The sequence below is a fragment of the Hemicordylus capensis genome, chromosome 5, assembly GCF_027244095.1.
Source record: "Hemicordylus capensis ecotype Gifberg chromosome 5, rHemCap1.1.pri, whole genome shotgun sequence".
Classification (NCBI taxonomy): Eukaryota; Metazoa; Chordata; class Lepidosauria; order Squamata; family Cordylidae; genus Hemicordylus; species Hemicordylus capensis.
The window spans coordinates 235,157,022-235,183,704 of NC_069661.1; the positions used below are offsets into that span (position 1 = coordinate 235,157,022).

The 26,683-nt window shown below is 43.3% G+C and overlaps 1 protein-coding gene across 3 annotated transcripts in view; it reads left to right on the forward strand.

Moving 5' to 3' along the window:
- Positions 1–18,752, forward strand: part of TMTC1 (transmembrane O-mannosyltransferase targeting cadherins 1) — a 232,675-nt gene extending 213,923 nt beyond the window's left edge. For all 3 annotated transcript variants that reach the window (XM_053252491.1, XM_053252492.1, XM_053252493.1), the window contains 6 exons: positions 7,426–7,561; positions 8,056–8,200; positions 8,987–9,124; positions 10,691–10,813; positions 11,761–11,838; positions 13,351–18,752. In XM_053252491.1, the coding sequence (XP_053108466.1) occupies positions 7,426–7,561; positions 8,056–8,200; positions 8,987–9,124; positions 10,691–10,813; positions 11,761–11,838; positions 13,351–13,485 (755 nt within the window). In that variant the 3' untranslated portion in view covers positions 13,486–18,752. The remainder of the gene's footprint in view (positions 1–7,425; positions 7,562–8,055; positions 8,201–8,986; positions 9,125–10,690; positions 10,814–11,760; positions 11,839–13,350) is intronic.
- The last annotated feature ends 7,931 nt before the right edge of the window (positions 18,753–26,683 follow it).

Genomic DNA, 26,683 nt, shown 5'->3' on the forward strand with positions numbered 1-26,683 from the left:
AACACTTTTAAAGACACTGCTGAGCAGCGGCAGAGGAGCAGGACGGGAACTATGAAAGGAATGGTATGGTGGCTGCGCCTCTCTGGGGCAGGGACCAGGGCTGGGTGGGTGGCGGGCGGGCGGCGTGTGCTGGCGAGTGGCGACAGGCGCGCTGGGCTGCTGCTAAAAGGAAAGCCTGGAGCACTCACCAGCCGCTGCGGCCACTGACGTAGATCATTAGCATGATAATGATTCTCTCTTTACAAATGCAGATGTAGCTCTTCAGTAGGGATATGCGGACCGGTCTGGAGGTTCAAGGGTTCAGTCCGGAGGTTCGAGGGTTTGGGATCGGACCAAAAACACCACTCCCACCACCCCCAGTTCCGTCCAGACCGGTATTGAACCTCCGGACACGTTCACAAATTATTATTTTTTTAATTTTAAAAAATAAAATAAAAATACCTCTAGCCCCTTCGGGGGTAGCTTCTTGTAGGCTGCAGGGTTGTCTGCAAAGGCTCCCCCTCCCTCCGCTGGCCTCTTAATTCACAGTTGCGGCCTGGAAAATGCTTGCTCTGTACGTGCGCATTTTGGCCGCCGCGCATGTGTAAATGGCCCTGGCATGGCCGCCGCACATACACAATGACCTTTGTGAGGCCCTGGGTCATGCCAGGGCTTGCAGGGGCCATTTACGCATACACGGCGGTGGCCAAAATGGCCACCACACACACTTATAGAGCAAGCATTTTCTGGGCCACGGCAGTGAATTAAGAGGTCGGCTGGGGGAGGAGGAACCTTTGCGGACACACAACACACCCACGGCCTAGAGGAAGCCCCCCGAAGGGCTAGAGGTATTTTTATTTTATTTTACTTTTAAAAAAAATTAAAGAAAATTCACAAACTTGTCTGGACCAGGGTGGGGGGGTTCGATGGGGGCCAGGCCAGACATGGCCAGTCAGGTTTGAGTCTGGTCTGGACTCGAACCGAACCGGGCCAGCTGGTTCCGTGCACACCCCTACTCTTCAGTAGTCTCTCCCCCCACACACACCATTGGCTAAAAGGAAAACATGTGAACTTGCATCAAAAGCAAACCCGAGAGCAGAGGGGAGGGGCTGCTTCCCTCAATGCCGCGAGTGTACTTCGAAGTGGTTTTGCTCAACATTTACCCCGCAGCATGAAGCCATGTGCTAATAACTCCCAGGGGCTGCACTTCTGTGGTGCGGTTTTGTCTTTGTATTACATGCACTCAACTTGAATGGGCAAACAACAATCCCTTTTGTTGCAATGTGTTTTTTACTCCCAAGATACTGGAGGAGATGAAGTTTATATTACATTACGTTTTCAATGCAAGGCAGCTTTCTAAACAGCTCTGTAGAATGCGCAGCCCATCCAGTAGAAGAGTATGCAGGTAACAGGCATGGCGATTTGTATTCTGATCACGCGGTGAGATTATTAGTCTCGTATCTAAAGTCAGGGGCATAAGAAACATGGGGATGATCTGAGGAATATGTCTCTCGCTCAGTTTTGCCCTCATACTGTCATATAACTCCTTACACCCACGCTCCCCAAAGACATTTTTGACAGCACATGTGGAACGCACAGCAATTAAAATACTGGGGATAGTGACAAATCTTTCTCCTGCTAGCTGAGCCTCGCTGCCAGCTGAGGTGACTTGAGGGACTTACTGCTAAAGCCCAATTTTCCAACACCTTGTTAAGCCCTTGGAATAAGACACTTACCATCATGTAATTTTAAAATTTTGACTGCATCCTTTATGTGTTGCCTGATTTTGAAGCCTTTGGAAAATATTATCAGTACTGCTTTGTTCCACCCTTACAATCTTGAATTTAAATTATGTTTCCTGCCAGGGTTATCTCAGCACGGGATTAATTTTCATGTACTTAATTTTGGTTGTTATCCTGCCCCATTATGGAAGCTGACAAAAGCTAGGAGTAGAAAATCATTTCTCAACTATGAACTCTATTTAATGAAAACCCTGTTGCAAATTTCTAAAAGGCTACGCTTAAATCTAAAATTTTTAGCACTGCCTTAACTCCAGCCTAGCAGGAATATTTTTTTTGTTTCTAGATGATGGTTAGACTTGGTTTGACTCCCTTACTTGCTGACACTTGGCTTGATTCCAAAACCATGGGGTAAAACTTGGGAATACTTCTGCTCATTCTGTTTACTTCAGTAGAGTAATAAATTAGACAAGTGGCAAATTGCATTATTATTAGAGCTTTATTTTCATTTCTTTTATGCACATATTGACTGGTGAGTACAATTGATAGTGGATTATAAAGTGAAATGTTTGAGAATCTTTTATTTTTTTTGTTCCTGTATTTCTGATGTCATTTGAAAATGCTTGTACCTTTAATTTTGTTTTAAAAATCCAAAATAAAAAGTTGTAAAAAATAGGGTCCAATAAAACAACTTGTAACAACAAAAAGCAGCATGTATGAAGAACAGCAGGACAGAAAAACTGTATTATACATTTTCAAAGGTTTACATAAACAACCAAGCACCTTTCTAAAGTTGAGCAAAGAGGGTGCCAAGCAGATTTCCAGTGGGAGAGAGTTCCATAGAGTCGAGGCAGTATCAGAGAGGGCCCACTTGTGTGTACCCACCAAGCTAAGTACTGCTGGTGATGGGACACACACAAGAGGGCTTTACTGGATGACCTTAGAGCAGGTGGGCATCTATATCTGTGTGGCAAGCTGCTTCCACATTGTGAGTCTCCTTCCTCCACTGAAGTGTGTTAGCACATGACTTGTCCCCTTAGCTAAGCAGGGTCTTCCCTGGTTGCATATGAATGGGAGACTAGGTGTGAGCACTGTAAGATATTCCCCTTAGGGGATGGAGCCATTCTGGGAAGAGCAGAAGGTTTCAAGTTCCCTCCTGGGCTTCTCCAAGAAAGAGCTGAGATCGATTCCTGCCTGCAACCTTGGAGAAGCCACTGCCAGTCTGTGAAGACAGTACTGAGCTAGATAGACCAATGGTCTGACTCAGTATATGGCAGCTTCCTATGTTCATATGGATCCTCTGAATTGCATGAAGGGTAGTAGGAATGCCTCCATCCATATTAGTAGGTGATGATAATAAGGCCTCATACGACATTGAATAATGACAGATAAATTCACCATGCAATCGGGAAGATTCTAATGGAAGCTGCACTATACTGAATGGCTGAGCAAGGATTCCACGATGTACACATCACTGTCATTCCACACTTTTCTACTATGAATAGCTCCCAATCCATTGAGAAGTTAGAATTTTAAAAAATAACCCTTTTTGCTGTGTTGAATGTGAGTAGTTTTTGTATGCATTAAGTTGCAGCATGTAGACACTTTGAATGGGTTTCCTCAGGAGGTGTAGGTGGGGCTATTAACTTCTCTAGGCAGCAGGCATAAGTGGGGCGGGGAGGGGTTGCAGGGGAGGAATTTCACCCGGCCCACACCTTTCCCTCTTCTGTGGACATTAATCTTTCAGTCCCTAGCTTAAGAAACATGTCTCACCCCACCCCACCCTGTCCCTTGCCTTAAAGAGTGCTTCAGTGCCATTGCTGGGATGTTTTTTTTTTAAAGGATATGCTTAATCAGGACAAATGTTGCTATCAACATCCATACAAATACGAAGGGCAGATGAAAATAAAATCAGCTGAATGACCTGGCTTGTCATGTGTTGGTTGCACATGCACCTAGGGTGGGCAGTAAGAGGAAACAGTGGGCAGAGAAACAATTGGGAAGAAATGGGGGTAGTACAGTGTTGGGGGAGGCAAGGCAAGAAGACCAGACAAAAAGAGCAACTTTTTATTGCAGAATGACTACAGTGGAGACAGGGAAAGTGCACAAAGACAGTAAAAGGAAATTGTGTGTGTGTGTGTGTGCATAGCCCACAATCACTCCGGATTAAATCTACTGTGGGAGTCCACTGATCCTGCCACAAAAAACGCTCCAATCTAGAAAGGCTCATACGGAGTCAGACCACTGTCTGGGTGGTGGGTGTTACAGTAGGGCAAAGAGTGTTTGCCCTACCATAGAAGTGGCTTGAAACGGGGATCAAGTAATGCCAAGAACTCATCCTGCCGTTCTCTCCAGCTGACCAGCCTTTAGAGATTATGACAGAGCACGGGAAAGATGATCTCTCAGAGATGAATGATCCAAGCCATTTAGAGCTTTATGGATCAAAAGCAGAACCAAGAATAGTGGTTACAGGAAGCCACGACAGATGCTTGAGTATTAGTGTGATTTCTTCCCAGAGGCCTCCCTTTGCCAGGAGGCAGACACTGTGCCCTGAATCAGTTGCAGCTTACGAATAGTCTTTTAATAGCCATCCCACATAGAGCATATCATAGTAGTCCAACCTTGAGATTCCAATGAATAAAACGTTAGCTCACTCCACTCCGTGTTCATGCACAGTATACTTGGAAGACATGACTGCAGTTTTTTTTTAAAAACGAAGTTAGTAATCCGGCAAGGTTTTTTCCTCGCTGTTTCCGGTTCTCAAACTTTGGTTATTTTTCTCCTTGACGTGTTTATTTGCATTTCACCCACAGATTATGTATGCACACTGCTGTGGGAGATGCTTCCATGTGACAGGCAGTGGATTCATGTACAAAATTTATCTCAAATAGCTGCTTGCTTCCCAAGGCTAGCAATCTGTCACTTTTCTTCAGGATGAAATTAACATCAACACACATTTGTTGTTTTTTTAATGCAAGACACCGATGAATGATTCTGCTTAATCAGTTTACACGCGCTCTCTCTCCCCCTCGCTCCTGTGATGGATTTCTTCCAAATCTCATCTGTCACATCTTGTCCATAGGAAATACAGTTGACCAGCTCCACCCTGTGGTGACATGGAAATATAGTCCAAGTTTCATCATGCAGGACACTTCAGCCATCAAATACCCTCCTGCTGTGCTATTTTAGTTTTTAGTAAAAACAAGTTTTGGATTTAATTTATGCTGAGTTTTTGTTTGTTTTTAATATTATTAAGAACATTTATATACCACTTTTCACCCACAATAAAAACCATTCTCAAAGTGGTTATACAGGAAAGTTACAGGCTAATGATGCACCAGTGCTTGTGTGTGTGTGTGAATTCCAAAGACGTCCCCTTTCCCCAGCTGTGTGGCCCTCATGGACATATTTTCAGGTGTCACTGAGTGCTTCTTGGGGAAGTGGAGGTCATCGAAATTTGCCCCTACTACAGCTGAACCAGCAGTGGAGCTGAATTAGTCGAACTTTTCAGAAGCACCAGCGTGTCTCCATTTGCACCAGTGATTCGTTCGGATGCCAGACACTACAACCACTGTAGACCCATTATGTTGCCTTGGGCAAGTCATTCTTTCCTGCAAGAAGTTCAGGGCAGCTTACACTTTATTCCCGTAACGACCTGGGAGGTCATTTAGGCTGGCAAATGAGAGAGGCAATGTGGTGTCAAAGTTAGATGACGATGGGGAAGTCCAAATCCCCTGCTTAGCCTCAAAGCTTACTGGGTAATCTTGGGTTAATCACTCACTCTCAGCCTAGACGGCCTCACAGGACTGTTGTGAAGATAAAGATGGGAGAGGCATGCATGCCCTCCTGAACTCCTTGGAAGAAGGGTAGGATAAAAATGGAATAATAGTATCAGTAACTCAAGACTAGCTATTTATATATTAAAATATTTACACCTCATTTTTCTTTCTTAAAGGATATCCAAACCAGCTAGCAATAACGACCATAAAGCCAAACAAGGAAAATGTATAATAAAAATACAGCGGGAACATTAAAATATATTTTGAAAGAACAGCAACAAGAAAAACTCAAAGCAGAAGAAAATAACAATAGCGTATGCCTCCAATAGGTTACAGTTGCCCTTAAAAGCCTTCCAAAAGAGCCAAGTTTTTACCATTAAACACAAGGCAGAAAGTGATGGAGCAGGCAGCCCTCCCCGGAGAGAGCATTCCACAGTTGAGGCACCATGGTGTTTTTCACACTGCAGGCTTTACTGCACGTTTGAAGTTGCCCCCCAATCGGACACAAAAAGTGGATTTTTTTACCCTGGATATAAATCGGGCTATACTCTAACACACAATGAAAAACCTGAATTGTGTGTGAAGTGCTCCCCAATAATTTGCAGGGACTTGGGGTAAATTTGGCCGATATTTGAACGCACACCCTCCATTCCAGAGGAGATGTGAGCTAAAAGCCCTGTGTGGAAAGTGCCCATGACCAAAAAGGGCATGCCTCATCTTCCTTACCTGTCAAATCTTGAAAGCGCGGCAGGCGGTGGGGGGGGGAGATAAAGGGATATTGATCTGACTATATGGGGAGGTGTCATGGCTGAGTGGAGATTTGAATCCAATTCTCCCCAGTCTACATGTACATATGAAGTGGTCTTAAACTGAGCTTTGGTCTCAGGGTTAGTCATTGGTCTGTTTAACTCTGTATCGGCTACTCTGATTGGCAGCAAAGGGAACAACAACAGAGAAGAGGAGGATTGGGAGGGAACACGACACCTTACACTCAGCCACACCGCAATCGGGATATATCAGGAATACACACTTTCAAAGTTGTGTTTTGTTTATTTAATGCATTTGCATGCATAAGTAGAAACAAAAAAAATCTGATAATAAACAATAAACCAACTAATTAAATGTTATAAAAAGCAATAAAACAACCAATTTGATTCAATAAAAACAGCCAATCAATTCAGCAATCAAACCAGCTGCTGTCTTGCATTTTCCCTACGCTGATCAACATGCCACATCACTTTTCCTATTGTGGAGTGTGCAGAACTCTTGTTTTAAAGGAGTAAGTAAGAGAGAAGTTGGATATTGCTTGAATCACAACTTATCAGTTGTGAAATACATTTCAAAATTCATTTGAAATACAAAGTTTTGTGTTCCTGTGTGTGTCACAGCATCTAGGGGCCCTCCTTGGCATTTGTGCTCAAGAGCTTCAAACATTTTTTTGGTTGACATGACTGCTCACGATGCTTTTAAGAGATCTCATCCTGTGGGGTATAATCCACAGGGGTAGAGCCAAGGGGTGGCTGCCCCATGATGCCACATGACAAAGTGGCCTCAGGAGGCAAGTGTGTCACAGGCCATGCAGGCATCTCACCTGGATCTCTGCCAAGGACATCACCCCACCTGCCTTCCGCTGCTGTTCCCACCTAATCTCTGCTTCCCCTGCCTCTCTCTCTCTCTCTCTCTCTCGGCTCCCCAGTCCCCACCCCAACTCCAGCTGTCAATAATCTGGAAGGCAAATCTTCCCCCAGTAGAGCACATCATAATGGATAAAACAAGCCTTGTGTTGACATCTTGGCTTCCCTTCAGTGTGCTGAAGCTTTGGTTGTGTTCATCTGCAGTTCTAAAGGCTGCTCTCCCACCAGAGTAGAATCCCTGTTGGCTTTGAAGATCGTGTCACAGGGCAGTCGTAACCAAACTCTCTCCCATAGGATCTCCAGAGACTGCGGTTTCCCATTACCAGAAGGCTATCCAGCTGAGCCCCAGTCATCATGTGGCTATGGTGAACCTGGGCAGGCTTTACCGCTCATTGGGGCAGAACAAAGATGCGGAAGCTTGGTACAAACGGTAAGGAGAGCAGGATGTAGGTGGCCCCACTCATTCCCTGGCAGTATTTTCAGATCCTTTTGTTAGGGCTGAAGATATTTGATCAAAAGGAATCACAAGTAGACACCAGGAAAATACAAATGTTGGCTCTCTGAATGGATAATAGAAGTAATTGCTATTTAGAAATTTCATTCTTGCAGTTGATCACAATTGCACGTATTTACGTTTTTGCTGAAATTCAGAATATGATGGTAAAATCTAGGGAAGAAACAGCTGGAGGGAGACACTGGCAGCGGGGTGGGTTGGGTGAGTAGGGGTGCAGATAATGGGAGGTAGATTAATGAAGGATCAGGTGGGAAGGTAGAGAGCTGTTGAGGGCATGGAAGAACTCCTTCTTGATCTTACCCTGTGGCTTTAAAAAGTTTTGGGGCCTTCAGGAGACACATTTAAGTTCACATTATTTGCTTTTTCATCTCTGTTTTTTCTTTCCCCCTGTTTTGGCTGCCACCCTTTAGGGCGCTGAAAGTAGCCCAGAAGGCTGAAATCCTATCACCTCTTGGAGCTCTATATTACAACACTGGGCGATACGAAGATGCATTAAAGGTCTACAGGGAAGCTGCTGCACTGCAGCCATCCAACAAGGAGACCCGGCTGGCCCTGGTGAGTGTGTGGACAGAATTGTATTGAGCCCCTGGTGGCGCAGTGGTAAAAAACTGCTGCCCTGTAACCAGAAGGTTGCAAGTTCAGTCCTGACCAGGGGCTCAAGGCTGACTCAGCCTTCCATCCTTCCGAGGTCGGTAAAATGAGTACCCAGAATGTTGGGGGCAATGTGCTAAATCATTGTAAACCGCTTAGAGAGCTTCCAGCTATAGAGCGGTATATAAACGTAAGTGCTATTGCTATTGTATTGCACAGGGCATTTGTGCCTTAGCAAAGGCTGCTGGCCTCCACAAGGCTTGACAGGTGCAGCTCCTGCACTCCTGACTCTGCATAATGTCAGGAGATGAATTTCAGCTATATATAGTTGCTTGTGTTGACAGGTAAGTTTGAGAGAGGGGGTGAGAAAGAGTGTCAGTTGACTGCAAGATCCATGAAGCCTCAGAGAACAGAGCGTTTGGGAAGAGGGGCTTGAAAGGGGTACTTTCAAGTAAAATAAGATGTTGAAAAGTCCTGGCCACCGTTTTCTATGCTCTAGATTAGGGTATAGTAATGCACTGTATGTGAGACACACTTTGTGCAGAAGCATCAGTTGGTCCAAAATACAGCCATAAGGTTGTTACTAGGTACACCTAATGTCTTCTGTGTAGAGTAAAAACAAGCTGTTGCTAGGCTGGCCCACAGGCAGACTATATTGAGTTGCTGTGATATCACTGAGTGCTCACCAGTATTCTGATCACTGAAGGAGAAGATCGGGTCACCCTTTTCTTTTGCTTTTGCTTTTTGTAGGCTCAAGTTTTAGCGATGATGGGGCAAACCAAGGAAGCAGAACAAATGACCAATCATATCGTAACTGAGGAGGCAGAGTGCCTGGAGTGCTACCGCCTCCTTTCAGCCATCTACAGTAAACAGGAGAACTACAACAAGGTATGGATGCTGTTCTGTAGGAAAGCTCTAGAGCCAAGCACTTGCTTAGGGAAGCAACCTTTTACAACCAACAGCTTGAAACAGTTCTTAAAGGGATTCATAGCAACAGGCTTGAAGTCAGCCTAATGATTCATGTGGTTTGTGCATGTATTATAGCTGATTGATTTGCTACCTAGTCTAGATAGCAAGAGAGAAGCTCTAATTTTTCTAAAGTACTGAGTACATGTGCCATTCTCTTGTGTTGCCATCAGAGCACCATCTTTCCAGTCAATCCATTTTATTGGTACCTGACAAAGCATTAAAGACTTTTTCAATGGCGTATCAAAAATTAAAATCATGGCTGTCATAATATGCAAGTCCTACAGGGATGGGAGGGATTTGTGGTGCTACTGCTGTGGACTCGGAAGCAGTGGTGCTATTGTAGAGAACCACAGTTGTGCTACAAGTGTGACTACAGTATAGTGACCAGGCTCCCCTCCCTCTAAAGAGTTAACCGGAAGTGAACCCTTGTCTTGACTGACAGTCTGGTGAACTCCAGGGCTCAGACAATCAGCACACCAAGTGGGTGGGACCTAGAGAGCTGTCGTCAGGAAGAAGGGAGTTCTTTGTTAGAATATGCTAGGCTGGAGGTGCTCAGAAGGACATGTGGCCATGGAGGTTGGCTGCAGGAGAATAACTGCAGATCCTTGAAAGACAGGAAGGCAGGAAGCTTGAATTCTCATCAGGCGTTTGGTGAGTTCAAGGCAAGGAGCCAAGGCTTATGGCTTCAGGAAGTTTAGCACAGGGAAAAGTTTGTTTAGTCAGTCTTTGCATTAGGGGTGTTCTGTTTCTTTGGCAGGGGTGTGCTTTTGCATATTCCTGATACTATGCTATTATTGTTTGCCTGTAACGTAATTAAAATAAGAAACACTAGCCTATGCCAATCCTACCTAGGGCGTTGCAAAAGATTCTATAAAAATTCAAGCGTGCATTAAGACAACCTATTTTTGGAATCCTTCTAAGTAGTCTTAACTATTTAAAAGCTGAGAAAGTCTCAGACAGAAGCAGTCTGTAGTAATTGAATAAAAGTGTCTTTTTGTTCTTTTTTCTTTTTATATGCCTCTCCGAGTTGGTTTTTAACTCAGGATGGCGGGGGGGGCAAAAGGGAGAGCGTTCTCTGGTGCAAACATGTCCTCAAATGGTCAGAAGCTATCAGTTTTTCTCATCCCATGTAAGCCTGCACATGGAAGAATTTTGTACTTCCCCAATATCAAAATAAAGAGAGTTTTTCCTGAGATTGCATCCCAAGCCCAGGGAGGTTCAAGCTCTGTCAATAAGAGAGGTGGCGGCGGCAGCATTTTGAATTAACAGATACTACAGAATAGGAGCTTGCATCCAATTCTTGCTCTCTGATGAGAGTGCCCATTTCTCACACTACATTTTAAGGTGTGTCTGTAGAAAAAAGTTAGGTATATACCTGTAAGACAGTGGTGAATCAGTTGTGAGCAGCTGTCATAATATTATGGAAGTTCTGCTCAAACAACCTGCTTTTCTCGTGTTATGTGTGTGTCTTTTCTCTGTATGCAGGCACTTGAAGCCATAGACAAAGCTCTACAGCTGAAACCAAAGGACCCAAAAGTCATATCGGAGCTTTTCTTCACTAAAGGAAATCAGCTAAGAGAACAAAATCACCTGGACAAAGCTTTTGAGGTAAAAAAAAAGAAAATTACAAACCATGTGGCTTTTTTTTTTTAAATCACTAATTCCATTAAATACTGCCCTTCAAATTGCTTTGAATCCATTCAGTTTGAGGTTTTGTAGGCCATTGAATACAACATCTTGTTTGATGCAGGAAATGCCAAACTAGAAGAGATGGCTGTCCACCCTCTACTTAAAGGCCTCCAGTGAGGGAGAACCTGCCATCCCCATCAGCAGGTCCTATGATCTATCAGCGGTTAAGGAAGTGCCAAAATGCTATTCGACTTCCGAATCCCTTTAAAACTGAGGGCTTCCACAGCCCCTTTAACACGGAGGTGAGCAGATCATGCCTGCTCCTCTTCCACTCGCCACCATTGCCATTCTCATGGCACTCCCCACAGCTATCAGCATGCACCAGCGGGCTCTCCCCCAGCTGCCCCCACATGGCGCCAGCATGCAGATGGCCTCGGCAAAGAGTGGAGGGCTGTGGAAGCACTCAATTTTAAAGGAACTGGGCTGCAATTCCTAATCGTGTTTTGAACACATCCCTATCAGCTGATCCTCTCCAAGAAACCTGCTTGTTTTCCAACCCCCCAGCCCTGCCCAGCTTCTGTAGGAAATAGATTTTTCAAGGTCCTTTCAAAACTGTACCTTTCTCTTATGGACATATAAGAACATGAAGCTCTGTAGGAAAACACCAGTAGCTTAAGAAGATTTCAGAGAAACATTGCAGAAACATTCCTCTAGACCAGGCCTGCTCAACTTAGGCCCCCCAGCTGTTTTTGGACTACAACTCCCATAATCCCCAGCCACAGTGGCCAATAGCCAGGGATTATGGGAGTTGTAGGCCAACATCTGCAGGAGGGCCAAAGTTGAGCAGCCCTGCTCTAGACCTTCACTGAGGTTTCCACACTGGACACAGGTGTTCTCATTTTTTAATTTTTGAAAATTTTATTTAGAGCTATAAAGTGGCTGTAGACTTCAACCCAGAGCAAGCACAAGCCTGGATGAACATGGGAGGGATTGAGCATATCAAGGTAAGATTATTTACGTATTCTGTTGTAAGCTTTGGTCCTTCACTCAGTAGCAAAGAAGGGACAGAAGCTCCCTCAGGGACAGCTAGCCAGGATTAAGAAGGGGTTATAGGCAGGAGCAACAGCCATTGGTGAAAGGTTGGCTGCTTCCAGAAGGCCAAAGAAAGGAAGACAAAACCATTTTGGTACTGAGTGAGATTATTTCTTATAATCTCTGAGTGAGATTATAAACCTAAATGAGATTATTTCTTCCCTTTGAACCTCTGGGGGGAAAGTCCACAGACAACTAGATTAGCAGCAGAACAACATTTCCTGATTTCGAAACAGATGCATTTTCATCCTTTCGGTTTCAGACAGGCCCCTGAGGAAGATTTCTGTGTATTTTACATAGTGCATTTCAGGATTAGTTAGTCCGACTCAAAGGAAGGAAATAATTCTGGAGGAAAAAGCTGTGAGAAGTTCACAAAAACTGGGTGGAGTTTAAAAGGCAACATAGTAAGAATTCTTAGCATTTGCATAGCACTTTAGACTATTTGAAGCACTTTACATACTTTATCTTGCAATTCTTACAACAACCCTGTAAAGTAGGTCAGTGTTATTACATCCCCCCCTGTTGTAGATGGTGGCAGCAAAGTTGAGATAAGAGTGACTTGCTTAAGACACCTAGTGAGTTTGTGGCAAAAATGGGAATAGAACCTGATTCATTATTCAATCCCCTAGCCACTGTATTCATCATAACATGATTCTGTACTGATTCTATAAGGTAGTAGGGAAAGCCATGTTCAAAACCCCACTCAGCCTTGAAGTTCCCTGGATGACTTTGGGCCAGTCACGACCTTTCAACCTAATCTACCTAACAGGGTTCTTGTTGGGATGAGATGAGGGAGAGAACTCCTACTCAGGGACATAGCATCCATTGGACAAGGAGGTGCGAATGTCCCTGGGCCCAGACTGGTCAGGGGGCCCACAAGGGCCCCACCGGTGCCCGCTGCCACCCCATTGCCCACCGCTGCCCTCCACACTCACATGTCATGATGTCACGATACATTACGCTGTCGATAATTGGAGTGTGCAGGCACACAGTCCTGAGAGAAGCCACGGACCGGCTTGAGTTGTGGGGAGAAGCTCGCCCTCTGCCACAGGGGGTGGCCTGCTCCCCCCCCCCGGCAGTGAAGATCATGGGCAGTATGAGTGGCGGGGCAGCGGTGGCACAGAGGGCAGCAGTGGGGTGAGTAAACCCCCCCAAAAATCAGGGGGGCCCTCACAGACGGAAGGGGCATGGATTGGGCGGTGGGGCGCACATGCAGTGTGCATGCGCTGGGGAACTTTGTCCCTGGGCTGCCGGGCAGCTTGACGCACCTGACTCCTGAATGAAGTGCAGGATAAAAACCATAATTAAAATAAAAATTAGGAGGAGACTCTGAAGCAGTTTTTACTAAAGATAGAACAGGACTGTTGGTGAATGGCATTTCAGCTAAAGAGACTATGCAACAGATGTTTGTATCCTTTTTGCAGGGTAACTACATTACAGCACGTGGCTATTATGAGAAAGCCTTACAGCTCGTTCCAAATAGCAAGCTGCTGAAAGAGAATTTGGCTAAACTGGATCGCTTAGAGAAACGGCTGCACGATGTTCAAGAGAGAGGATAATGAGAATAGCCAGATGAATGTACGCCTTTTTGGAGACGAGGGAATGCCGTGGAAGCCCCAATTTTCTCATAAGACAGAAGTAGCCTGCAAGGAGCTGGTGGTAGTGGTAACTCAAAATACGAAAGGCACTCTTGGGAATCCCTCTTGAGTCACTAAAGCTATGGGAGTCCTGCTGCTTCTCGTTGAATGTGCTACAGAATGGGTGAAAACCTCATTTAATCCAGATTTAAGTTGGATTTGCTGCGTATTACTACCATTCGTGAATAGTGCATATAATGTCCAGGTCTCTCGCTCGTTAAAAATAGAAAGTGCTGGGATGACTGTGGGAAGTAAAGTGATCCACCTGCTACAGCAAAGACTGAAATAGACTGAAACATGCCAAAAGGGGTACTTTACCTTTGAGGGCTCTGATTGGCCCAGAAGATAATGGCAGCAGCCAATAAGGAGGGGAAAGGTGGTGGCAGCTATCACTGTGGGAAAGAGCAGCCATCTTCTTTCTAGGCCCTCACAAGGACTCTGGTGGTAATTCCTGAGAAATAATTGCCTGTCTTCATCTAAGGAGGAGGTGGCTGGTGCCGCTGGTTCTCAGCAGAACATGTTGCTTCTAAGAGCAATCCCAGGAGAGACCTTCCCCATAAGAAAAATCATTTTTTGGTGATTGACATTCAAGATATCACAGCAGTGATAGGAGTTCAGATGAGTTTGCTTTTCTCATAATAGCTTTTTGTGGGGAATTAAGTAGGGTCATCTGATGAAAAAACGAGCTCTAAAAACAGCCCAGATGGCCGACCTCATATCAGTGATATTGGGAGGTCACAGTTGCTCCTGAAAAACAATCAAGTTGCTGACAGTATGAGAGCTGAGATCCAAAGAGCCCAACCTCGCACTCGCACATAAGCTTCGCACATAGGAGGTTGCATCCTGAAGCATCCCCAGTTTCTTTTTCCAACAGTGCTGCTTGAAAAGTGACATAGGAGGTTGCTGTGGAGGCCTCAGAAGGCCCTGCTACACACACAGAAGCGCCCCATTTGGCCCTTTGGATCTTGGCTAAAAACCGAAAGAGCAGAATTGCTTTATCTGGCTACAAAGCTTTTGGACTGGTCTGTGTATAAGACTTAAGAGGAGTGGAAGGGACTTTTTCAGACGCCTCTTTTTTCCATGTGGAGATTCAATTCCCCCTTCCCTCATCAATAAAGAATATCAGACCATTCAAATACGATAGTGGAGAAGAAAGTTCATATCACAGGGGACTGAGTGTTTATTTTTGAGCATTATTTATTTAACATAAGAAAAAGATAGATAGATATATAGGTCACTTCTCTGTGTGGATAAGAGTTAGACAACATTTTTCATGACTGAAAATGTAGCTAAACTTGTGGCTGCTGCTCTTATTTTTATGAAGCTAAAGAAAGTTGCAGCCGCAAGGGAGGAATGTATGTGAATAATTCTGTTATTTTTAGAGCAATGGGGTGCCCAAGAGCATGGTAGATTGTTTCTCTCTCAACTCTTGTGATGGCTCTGTTGATTGCATCGTTAAGTCCTGCTAAGATGAGGATTCCACATGCTCGTTAAAGAGCTTGGAAGTAATGTGCACTGATGGGGCGCATGATGTTAGTGAAAGGCCCTCTGGCAACCAAGCCATTATGCACTGAGTTATATGAACAGGATTGCCAAGACCTTGAGTGAAGGGAAGCACCAGACCCGTTGTAAGCATCACAAGATGGCTGCAATCAGGAAATAGGCAGCAGTGCTTTACCAAATGATGTGGCTTTATCATCCAGTTTGTTTCTACCTCTTGCTAGAAACTGGCCTCAGAGAGAGGCATGCTTCTGAGGCGTCTTACGATTCCTGTCAATGAGGGAACACAGATGACCATTTACCAATGGATAACTTGCCATAATATGCATGTCAGCACGATGTTATTTGTATCAACCTGCCAATTAATGAGGGGAAATTTTGCCACATTTCAACAGTTGATCAGAAATCTGGGGAGTGGTAAATGCTCCTCACCATTGGATAGGACAATAGATGGTACTGTTTGGTAATTGGTTGTCACCAATAGTTGTTTTCAAATGGCTGTTTTGGGAAACGGACATAACGTTGAAATGCCTCAAATGATTCCAAAATGGCAAAAATAGGGACATTACGGTCTCTAGAACATTAACTATTAACTTTACCCTGAGTGGCCTTAAAAGTTAGAAAGCTAGTGTGGCCCAGCAGATAGAGAGCTGGATTTTGAGCTTGGAGACCTGGGTTCAAGCCCCACTTCTGCTATGAACTTGGGGGCACTATAACTCAGCCTTAGCTCCCTACTTCTAGAGACTAGATATAGTAGTTGCTTAATGCATATTGTTGTTGTGAGGGCAAATGTAGTAAGACTAAAAATTAAAAATGCTGTATAAAGAGATGATAAATCAGAAAAAGTCTCAAAATGACTTAATTTCAACATACAGGAGGATAGAAGGGTGATGATGTTGTTGATGGGATGGAAGAAAAGTGTAAGAGATTTGTATAACTAGGTAAATATAATTATTTATAATTCTACATATCAGGCTCATATATCCAGAAAGTGGACATTGAGTTAAGTTTTATTTTTGTTTGTAAGTTAAAGGAAAAGATATGTATTTTTTTAGAGAATGGTTTCTGGGAAATCTGTCTTCTTGAAATTAGATGAAACAAGCTTTCTGCTGTGACCACAATAATGGCTGATCAGAACCATCCTGTCTCAGTATCATTTCCACCTCTTCCAGCAGAGTAAATCATCTGCACATATTAATTCATCCAAATATATGTACATTTACCTTTACTTGGTATAAGAGGAAGACAACTGAGAGATGGAATGCTAAAAGCAGCTAGATAATTAACTGGTTTAAAATTGGCCAGGTATTAGTTCTAGATTTGGGAAAATTTGTAGACAGGGGCACAATCAAAATGTATTTAGGATCAATTGTGGCTTCAGAAAGGCTGGTTAAAATAAGCATCAGAGAAGTTCTGATGGGTGGCTTGATTGGGAAGCATCTGTGGACTTTCCATTCCAGCTGCTCTGCTTTGGCTTTGATACATTTGGCCTGCAAGCTTTGGGGATGAAAATCATTTTTATTCCAGCCTTCTTGCAGCTGCCTTTCACAGGGTTAATATCAAAGTCAATGAGCCCCGGTTCAAGTCATGTACATGCCCCCAACACACAGCAGCCATATGTTAAGGCTGTACTGAATAACAAATGCAAATGGATGTCTCCCTTCCCCCACCCACCAAAAATAAATAAATAAAGCCAGAATGTCCAGAAGTTCCTTTTTGCTTCTGCCATCCAGGCACAATGCAGTTGCTCTGTATTTTGTAAAGGCACATACAGGCCAGACTGGGCTATACAACATACAAAGCATATAGCACATCTGGAAAAATTAGATCGGAATTATTTTAGATGATGCTTGCTGCCTGCTCCCACCTGTCCTGCCGTAACAGTTTACAGCCTAAAAACCCATGCTAGTGAATCCGATAATACTCTAGTGCTGAGTTCTCTACCCTGGTGCAGTGGTTGCAATTTTGCCAAGACTATTGTTGACTAAAACGTATGTCACAAAAGCAGATGTGTAATCACAGTAGTGGATCCATTGCCTGAGGCAAGCCCTTTGCTTGGTGAATCAGGGCCACCATGTGAAAGACTCATTTTTAAGTGCCAATATAACTTGGTCTAATGAGTTCGTCATCCAGTTTGGAGGTACTACTGGAGCAGGGTAATTAGTAATAAAATTGATCTTATTTTAGTAGATATTTTAAAACACTTCCCTTTCCTATAGTTTATAGGCTAAATACAACTGTAAATACTTTGGTTCGGTTCCTTTTCGGCTACCACCATATACAGCATCTATTACAAATGTCTCTTGCATTAAAAGATGGTTGGTGGATAGTCCTCTGTTAACGCTGTTTTCCTAATTGCAATCACTTTCCCTAGTTCCACACAGGTCACTGGAGTGGCAAAATTGACTAAGACAGATTGCAGGCTATCCCCAGTTTCTGTTGCTTTAATGCTGAGAAGAGGCAATGCATACTGTCCCAAGTGGGTGGAGGGGGGGGTTTTGTTGGATTTTTTTTTTTTAAGGAAATGTTCTTGAAATGGGCAGGAGGCCATTTCTATGCGAAAGTGGGTCATCTTTTCTTTTTGAGAAACTGAATAAATGCCCGTATGAATAGCTGGCTCAGCAGATATTTTACATTTCTCATTTTGCATACTGAATAAAAACTATTAAAAATAACATGGGGATTTTTTTCAGTATTGTACCAGGTGTATTTGTGGGGGAGCAGAATGTGCTGCATCTTAAGGGCACTCTTCAGGTATTCAGTCGCTGCCTGTGACAATCACAACAAGGTGGAACTCTGGCTGAAGCAGCAGCACCGGCCACGCTTTTGGGAGCAAGCCAGTAGGTAGTTTTGAAGTGGTATCAAAAGCTGCAAAAGCAGCTTGTCCGGACACCATGGTGGGGCACAGAAATTAAAGTGGGCATGGAAGACAAGGAAGGCTTTCCAAAACCACATCTGAAAAGCTATCATTTGTACACAGCCTATCACTCAGCAAAGCATTTAAGAACCTGCCCAAGTCCTTGCACACTTTGGCCCCTGGTTGCAACTGCATTGTGCATTTGGCTTATTGCTCACCTGCTTTTCATCTGTGGAAATCTTGCCCTAAAGGGGGTTCTTCTCTTGCCTTAGGGGACTTGTGCAATAGATTTTTTCTTCTTCAATTTAGCAGGCCGCTTCCATGTACTCTTGATTACAAGCAGCAACAAGAAACTGTGCTTTGGCTATTGATGGTATTTGAAAAGTGTCTAAGTTGCTGGTGGTAATCTCTGAAAATATGTGCTAAGCTTCCTTGTGATATTATATGGTTTTGTTGAGAACTCTTTTCTTTTGAGAACTCTCGAGCATGATCTGTGGCTTCTGCAAACATATAGAAATCTCTTTGTCAAGACGGGGTGCCATTAAACCACTTCACCGAGCAGAAGTTAATTACATAATTGTAGTGTTTCTATCTGTGTCTTCATTGCTTTTGCCTTTTACATCTTAAACTATCAGTTGTTTTTGTTAAATAAATTAAATGCACAATTTAGCAGTGGGATGTATGTCACTAATAGCAGAATTTTGAAAGGTCATTTATTTTCATTGTTGAATAATTACGGATGATTTCTGCCTACAGAAGTTATGATCAAAGAAGTCTTTAAACAAAGGAAATGTATATAAATGTCTATTTTATATAAAAATTATAATGTGTCTGAGTTTATTCGGTCAATCTGCTTTTGCACACAATGTCATGTGGGTGTGGCTATCAGAGAGAAAGAGGGTGTCAGTTTGTTTGTTTTAAAACTGTGTGCCCTGCTTTTAGACATCAGTTGTCAGAGTTTCTTAAAACACATCACAAAATAGGATAAAATACCTATATTTTACAAGAGCACTTGTGCAAATGCACAGAATTGCACAAATGGAGTTGCACGGTAGCCATTATGTCCAATGGCTGTTCACTGCACAACTCCCTTGAGCAATTTTGTGTAATTGAGCAAGAGCACTTTTACACAACTGTGTCAACACAGTTTTACAAGCACAGAGCAGTCCCCGTGGTGCTGCTCACAACATCTGTGAGATGCTGCACAGTATGTCAGCCAATTACAACATTAAATATCAACAAATAATTTTTAAAAGTCATTGGAGTCGATCTGACAATGATGCACTATATGCACTAGTGACCTTGCTAGATGGTGATTGGGCAGTTCTCTTAATGCATTTAGTGGATTTTGAGACTTGGTTCAGGGTTTAAACAAATTTGCACATTCTGTAGATGTGCAGAAAAATAAAAATTGCGTCATCAAACTATGATTCCATTGTCCATAAAAGGTTTAAAGTATTCCTTAAGCATGCCCAGTAGAAGGAATCCATAGAGCTGCAGTGCAGAGTGAGTTGAGAATGGCATTAAATACAAGCAGTATTCAAAAACTTGGGGGAAGATCCTTAAAACGATAGGGAGGGGAAATGACCTCTCCAAACAATCTACAGAAACCTGCCCTCATTTGCAATTGATACTATAGAAGCCAGCTAGTTAAACCATTAAAGATGTCGGTTCAGTTCTAGTTGAGGCTTATCCTTATTTTATTTTTTTAAACAGTTCTGGTTCTAACTTTAAAAGTGACTCCGTAAGATGTTTGTTGGGCACTTTGATTCTCTTTAAATAAATTTCATGCACAATCATATCTTTCCTTCAATATAAAATGAATGCAAATGACTAACGTTCCCTACAGTGCACTGACAATGAAAGGCACAAAGAGTTTGAAAACTAGTTGTGTTTCTTTCTTTTTCTGCACCCTAGCAGTAGTGGGGGGGGGGGATTTTCCTTCCTAAAAGACTATTTGTTTGCAGGAATGTATCTCTGAGGGCGGAATGTGACCCTCAGGGACACATTCCTCCAAACAAATAGTTCTTTAGGGGGGAGGGGAAAGCAACCTGAACGCTGCTTCCGGGCATACAGAGGAAAGAAGACATGCAACTAGTTTCCAAGCTCTTTGTGTCCATGCACAGCTCTTTACGTTGTCCAAGCACTGCAAGGAACGTCAGCCAACGGTGTCCCCCGCAAAAAAGTTAAATAGTTATCAGAAATACTAGCTGATTTTCAGACTAATGCTGCACTTTCAAAAACATTTATTTATTGACTACATTAATATCCCAAGGAGCCCAGAGCAGTGTACGTGGTTATGTGTATCCTCACAGCAACCCTGTAAGTGACTGGCTCCGTCATCCAGTGAACTTCATTGCTGAAGAGGGATTTGCACTCTGGTCTCCCCAGTCCTAGTCCAACACTCTAACCACTAATTAAAGGGGCATGGGAGTGCCCATTTAGTTAAGGCAAGCAGCAAAAATAAGATCCCACCATTATAAGCCTCAACATTCTATTGGTTATAAACATAAAACTCTTGAGCTTATCTTGAAATTGCCACAGCTACAGCAAGTTAAAAAGTGATGAAAGTTGACATTTTGGTCCTTATTTTCTCCAAATTTTAGAACAGTATTGCATAAATTCCTTTCAAATTTTGGTGAAAATGACTGATGATGTACTCTATTGGGCTTCTCTAGGAAGTCAATTTGTTGGTTTGGTGAAATTCTCACCAGTGGTTCAAAAGTTAAGGGTTTTCCGCCCTTTTAAAGTCTGGCAAAGTTATACAGAGCATGACTGCTTTATTTATTTATTTGTTTATCATATTTCTGTACCGCCTGAGAGAGAGAGAGAGAGAGAGAGATGCAGTTTACAAATTAGATAACAATAATGTAAAAACTGTATATAAACAGTTAAAATTCATAAAACAAACAAAACAATCTCTCAAGATAAAAACACACTAAATAGATTTTGAAACCCAGTTAAAAGCCTGAGAAAACAGGTACGTCTTGAGGATCGTCTTAAAAGCAAACAGAGAAAGAGATGCTCTTATTTCAACAGGGAACATATTGCAAAGCCCCGGGTCAGCCACAGAGAATGCCTGGTCCTGAGTCACCACTAAATGAGCAACTGTAGCCAGACCTCTTCAGATTATCTCCATAGGCGACAGGTTTCATGACAAAGAAGGTGCTTCTTAAGTACCCTAGACCCAAGCCATTAAGCACTTTATAGGTAATAACCAGCACTTTGTATGTTGCTTGGAAACCTATCGACAACCAGTGCAATTCTTTCAAGATCAGTGTAATATGGTCCCTTAGAGTTGTCCCAGAGACCAATCTGCCTGCCACATTCTGTACCATTTGTAGTTTCCGTACAAAGGCAGCCCCATGTAGAGTGTATTACAGTAGTCAAGCCTAGAGGTTACCAGCATATGCACCACTGTTCTGAGGTCATTCACCTCCAGAAATGGATGTAGCTGATGTAGCAGCCAAAGCTGGGGGGAAAGAGCTCCTGGCCACTGCCTAAACCTGAGAAACCAAAGAGAGTTGGGGATCCAGGAGCATTCCCAAACTATGTACCTGATCTTTAAAAGGGAGTCTAACCCCATCCAGAACAGACAGATCTAAACAATCTCTGGTCCAAACCCCAAACCGTCAATAAATCTGTCTTATTTGGATTCCAGTTTGTTATCCCTCGTTCTATCCATTACCACCTCCTGCCAAGCACTTCGGGAGGTTATGCCATTTCCTGATGAAGTTGATATGGAGAAATAGATGTGGGTGTCATCAACATATTGATAACACCCTGCACCAAGCCTCCTGGTTATATCTCTCAGTGGTTTCATGTGGATGTTAACAAGCATTTGTTGACAGTATAGAACCCTGTGGAACTCCACACTTTCAGTCTTGCTTTGCAGAGCAACAGTCTCCAAGTGACACCATCTGGAATCTGCCAGAGAGGTAGCAACAGAACCACTGTAAAACAGTGCCACCCAATCCCACCTTCCTCAGGTGACCCAGAAAGATACCATGGTTGACAGCAGCCAACAGATCCAAAAGGATCAGCAGTCACACTCCCTCTGATGAAGCTAATTGGAGATTATTCAGCCAACCAAGGCAGTCTCAACCCCATTGCCCACTTGAAAGCCAGTTTGAAATGGGTCTAGATCAGGGCTGCTCAACTTCGGCCCTCCTGCAGATGTTGGCCTACAATTCCCATAATCCCTAGCTATTGGCCACTGTGGCTGGGGATTATGGGAGTTGTAGTTCAAAAACAGCTGGGGGGCCTAAATTGAGCAGGCCTGGTCTAGATAATCCGTATCATCCAAAACTGACTAGAGCTGAGAGGCCACCACCTGTTCAATTACCTTGACCAACCGTATGTAGTACACTGCTCTGGGCTCCTTCGAGGAAGAGCCGGATATAAATGTGGTGGTGGTGGTGGTGGTGGTGATGATAAATAAATGATTATGAAGCCAAAGACTGCCAGTCCCCTGACATCAGCAGGGTGAGCCAACTAGTGGATTTTATTGGAAGTGCAATGCCTATTTCATTAGAGATGGAAGGTTAATTTTCAGGGAAGAGGTGAAGGTGAATAAACAGTTGGGGAAAGCCAGGTGGGGAGTTAGAACAATGTGGGGGAGAAGCAGTATGGGGGCTTGCTTCTGAGCAAGTCTGCCCTGGATTGCTACATCCTTTTCTTCCCCCAACCCCGTCCTTTCTTACCTGCCAGGCAGACAGTGAATCCCGCACACTTCTTCAGAATGGCCTCAGTTGACACTGCCCTTGCTGCCCACCCCCCACTGTCAGAATGCCCAGGAAAACCGCAGCTTGACTTCTGCACTAAGAAGGTCCCATTGACTTGATGTGTGAGCACTGGAAGATATTCCCCTCAGAGGATGGAGCTGCTCTGGGAAGAGCAGAAGGTTCCAAGTTCCCTCCCTGGCCATCTCCAAGGCTGGGCCAAGAGGGACTCCTGCCTGCAACCTTGGAGAAGCCGCTGCCAATACTGAGCGAGATGGACTTCTGGCCTGAGACAGTATATGGCAGCTTCCTATGTCCTTATGACTTCAGTGGAGTGGGCCACTTTAATTATACCTATTTCATTAAAACAAAACACTGAAGTAATCTCGGTGAAATTTAGCCTACTTACTGCCTATTTACAAAGTTCATTTTATTCCACAGTTCCAATATGGCTTCCAATATGTTTCCGGGCGTAATACAAAGTGCTGGTTCTTACCTATAAAGCCCATAACGGCTTAGGTCCAGGCTATTTAAGAGAGTGCCTCCTTTGTCAGAAAGCTTGCTTCATGACCAGTCTGGGAAAGATACATTTCCCATAGTCTGGGAAACACACCAGTGGGGATTCAAACCAGCAATCTCTGGCTTGCTGATCAAGTCATTTCCCCGCTGCCCCATTAGGTGGGTTGACCCTTCAACATACTGTAGCAGATTTCGTTTTTTATTTGTACATTTATATCCTGCTTTTCTCCAAGGAGCCCAGAGCAGTTTATAATGTTTATCCTCAAAACAACTATGGGTATTTTACAGATATCAAGGTAAATTAGGCTGAGAGATAAGCCACCCAGTGAGTTTCATGGCTGAATGGGGATTTGAATGCGGGTATTCCCGGTCCTAGTCCAATATTCTAACCACTACAGCAAACTGATTTTACTATACCGTTGTAAGACTCCACTATAATGCAGAATATCTTACAACTGTTTTAGAACAATATAAAATATAATACAATGCAGTTCACTGCATTATATTATACAGTGTTAATTAGAATCAACACTAAATGTGACATTGGGGAGGGTATTGGATTGCCAACATTGCAATTATACATTTCCTTTTAACATTCCAAGGAAATTAGATAGTCAAAAAACCTGCCAGTTTCAAACCAGAGTTAAGGCTATCTCATTTTGGCTCAGGCCCCACAAAGCAACTTTTATGATGAAATCAGATTGTTATGGAAACAAACTGTTCCAAACTGTGTGAAAAAATGCTTTTGAGGCAGAAACAAACCTTGCATAAAATTCCAGAGATGACTAGGAGGGTGGAAAACAGGAACATAGGAAGCTGCCATATACTGAGTCAGACCATTAGTCTATCTAGCTCAGTATTGTCTACACAGACTGGCAGCAACTTCTCCAAGGTTGCAGGCAGGAATTTCTCTCAGCTTTGGTAACGTACTGTATGCATTGGTAGTTTGTTGGTTCAATTAAAAAAATCTTGTCCTATTAAAAAAACACAACTTGTCCTATCTTGGAGAAGCCAGGGAGGGAACTCGGAACCTTCTGCTCTTCCCAGAGCGGCTTCATCCCCTGAGGGGAATATTTTACAGTGCTCACATGTGGTTTCCCATTCACATGCAACTAGGGCAGACCCTCCTTAGCTAAGCCATGCTTGCTACCACAAGACCAGCTCTTCACTGTGCCAAATCACTATCTTTGATACCTCAAAACCCACCTCCTGAAATCCAGACTGTTTGGAAGGCTGTTCCTTCCAAACCCAACCTTCTCATATAGCACTGACCTCAGAAAGTGGCAGCAGAAGAAAGGAAGAGCTACCAATGCTACTGATATGGAGACTCTGCCCACAAAGCCAATTTTGCTCACTGTCCTGCACGGAAGGTCACTTGAAACAGGTGCAAAAAAGGGAGCACTTTGCTAGAGTTTGCAAGTCTGCTGTCCACTCTTATTATGGACACCATATGATGAAGCAGCTGAACTGCTTCCTAAAAGCCTCTTAAGTGTGACACAGTCAGAGCCCGTTTCTCCACATTGTCAAGTTAAATTTAATGGCCATGGAGTGTGAATGCAGGCTGATTCTGATTCTCACACTCTTATCATTTCCCATCTGATCTTCAAGAAACGCCCCACTACACCAGATCTGCACATGCAGCCCTCAGACATCCACCCATGAGGATATAGAGGTTCCTCTATTGCCATAAATGGACACTTCACTGCTGTCCTGAAATACAAAGGATATACAGCAGAAGCGAAAGTGTATGTGTCACAAAAAGGAGTCTCAATATTGGGCTGGAAACATCAGAAAGATCTACAGATTGTGTTAGACCCAAATAGCACAGAACCTGTATTACAGATGATGGCACATCCATATGCTAATACGATTGCTGATTACTTGGATGTTTTTGCTGATACTCCTGGCACTGCCATATATTTCAAACATAAAATTCAGATGAAGGCAAATGCAGTACTTGTATAACCCAAAGTGAGGGACATACCCATAGTATTGCACCAACCACTTAGAGAGGAGCTCTTAAGACTACAGTATGCTGACATCAGAGAACCTGTTGATTCCTCAGAATGGGTCTCTTACATTGATCTTGTGCAGAAATCAAATGGTACACTTTTAATGTGCATAGATTTAAGAGATGTGAACTCCAACATGGTAGTGGATTGTCATCCATTACCCGATATCAATGAGACGCTGCTTACTCTGAAAGAGGCCTCAGTGTTCACAACTTTGGACTTGTCTTCGGCCTGTAATCAAGTTCCTTCATTCAAGAGCTCTTACAAATACACAGTCTTCAAGATCACAGGGGGTCTTTTTCCAGTATAAAAGACTGCCCTTTGGATTCGCCCCTGCAGCGTTGGTATTTCAAAGAATGAGGCATGCAAGTTTTGGGACTATAGATGGCATCACGTACTTTCAGGATGACATTTTAGTGTATGGCAAAACCATTGAGGAACATGATGCTAAACTGACAGGAATCGTAAGAAAACTCTGGCAAAAATGACTCCCTATCATTTCAGAGAAATGTCTGTTTTGCACACACTTGGTGACGTACTTGGGACACATGATATTTCAGAGTGGTGTTACTGGCGTACATCCCAAAACAGACTTGGTGAAAGCTATTTGGGAACCACCAAAGCCACACAAGGATGCACTTCACTCATTTTTAGGACTCTATGAGAGTATTACTCTTAATTTGTTAGCCTCCAAAGTTGCTCCATTGCGTCTTCTTTTTAAAAAGAATGTAGCATTTAACTGGGGTGCATCCTGCAAGGCTAGTTTTCAGACTATCAAATCCGCTTTGATAAATAGTGGTTACTATTGTAACCACTGATGCTTCTGAATATGGTTTGGGTGCTGTCTTGACCCAGCAAAAAATGGAACAGGGAAGTTGCAATTGCCTTTGCTTCCAGATGCTTACTGCTTCAAAGGTATTCTGTTGTTGAAAAAGAAGCTCTAGCATGTTCCCTGAGCAAATACATCTGCAAATATTATTTGTGAACTTTCCTTGGCCAACATGCAGGCTATTGAAGCGCATGGACAACAAAGTCGCACGAGTGCAAGAAGACTGCGTGCCTGCCCTAAATCTATTTTTTTTAGATTTTAGGTTTTTTAGATTTTAGGTTTTCTAAATTCTGCTCTTGCACAGAAGTCCCCAGCAAAACATATGAAGTGTGCCACAGGTTGTGCACCTTATTGTTCAAGTGCAGACATCTTAGCACTAACTGATGAAACACAGGTCTGGAACAAAAGCCCTAACCGTTGCACAAGTAGCTAGCACAACAGCCTTGCATTAAGTGCAACATCCTTTAACAAGCGCTTCATTAATCTGCATGTTGGCCCTTGAATATCTAGGAACATTTTATTCTTCCCTTCCCACAGGCTCATTCTTATTCTTGAGACACACCGGTCCTGCTAGGAAATCCACTCAGCTGTGGAAATCAAACGTTAAAAAAAGAAAGTAAGAAAAGGGGAAAAACCCTTGCATTAGCAATATAGGTCACTAGGCAATTGAGCTCGAACTGAA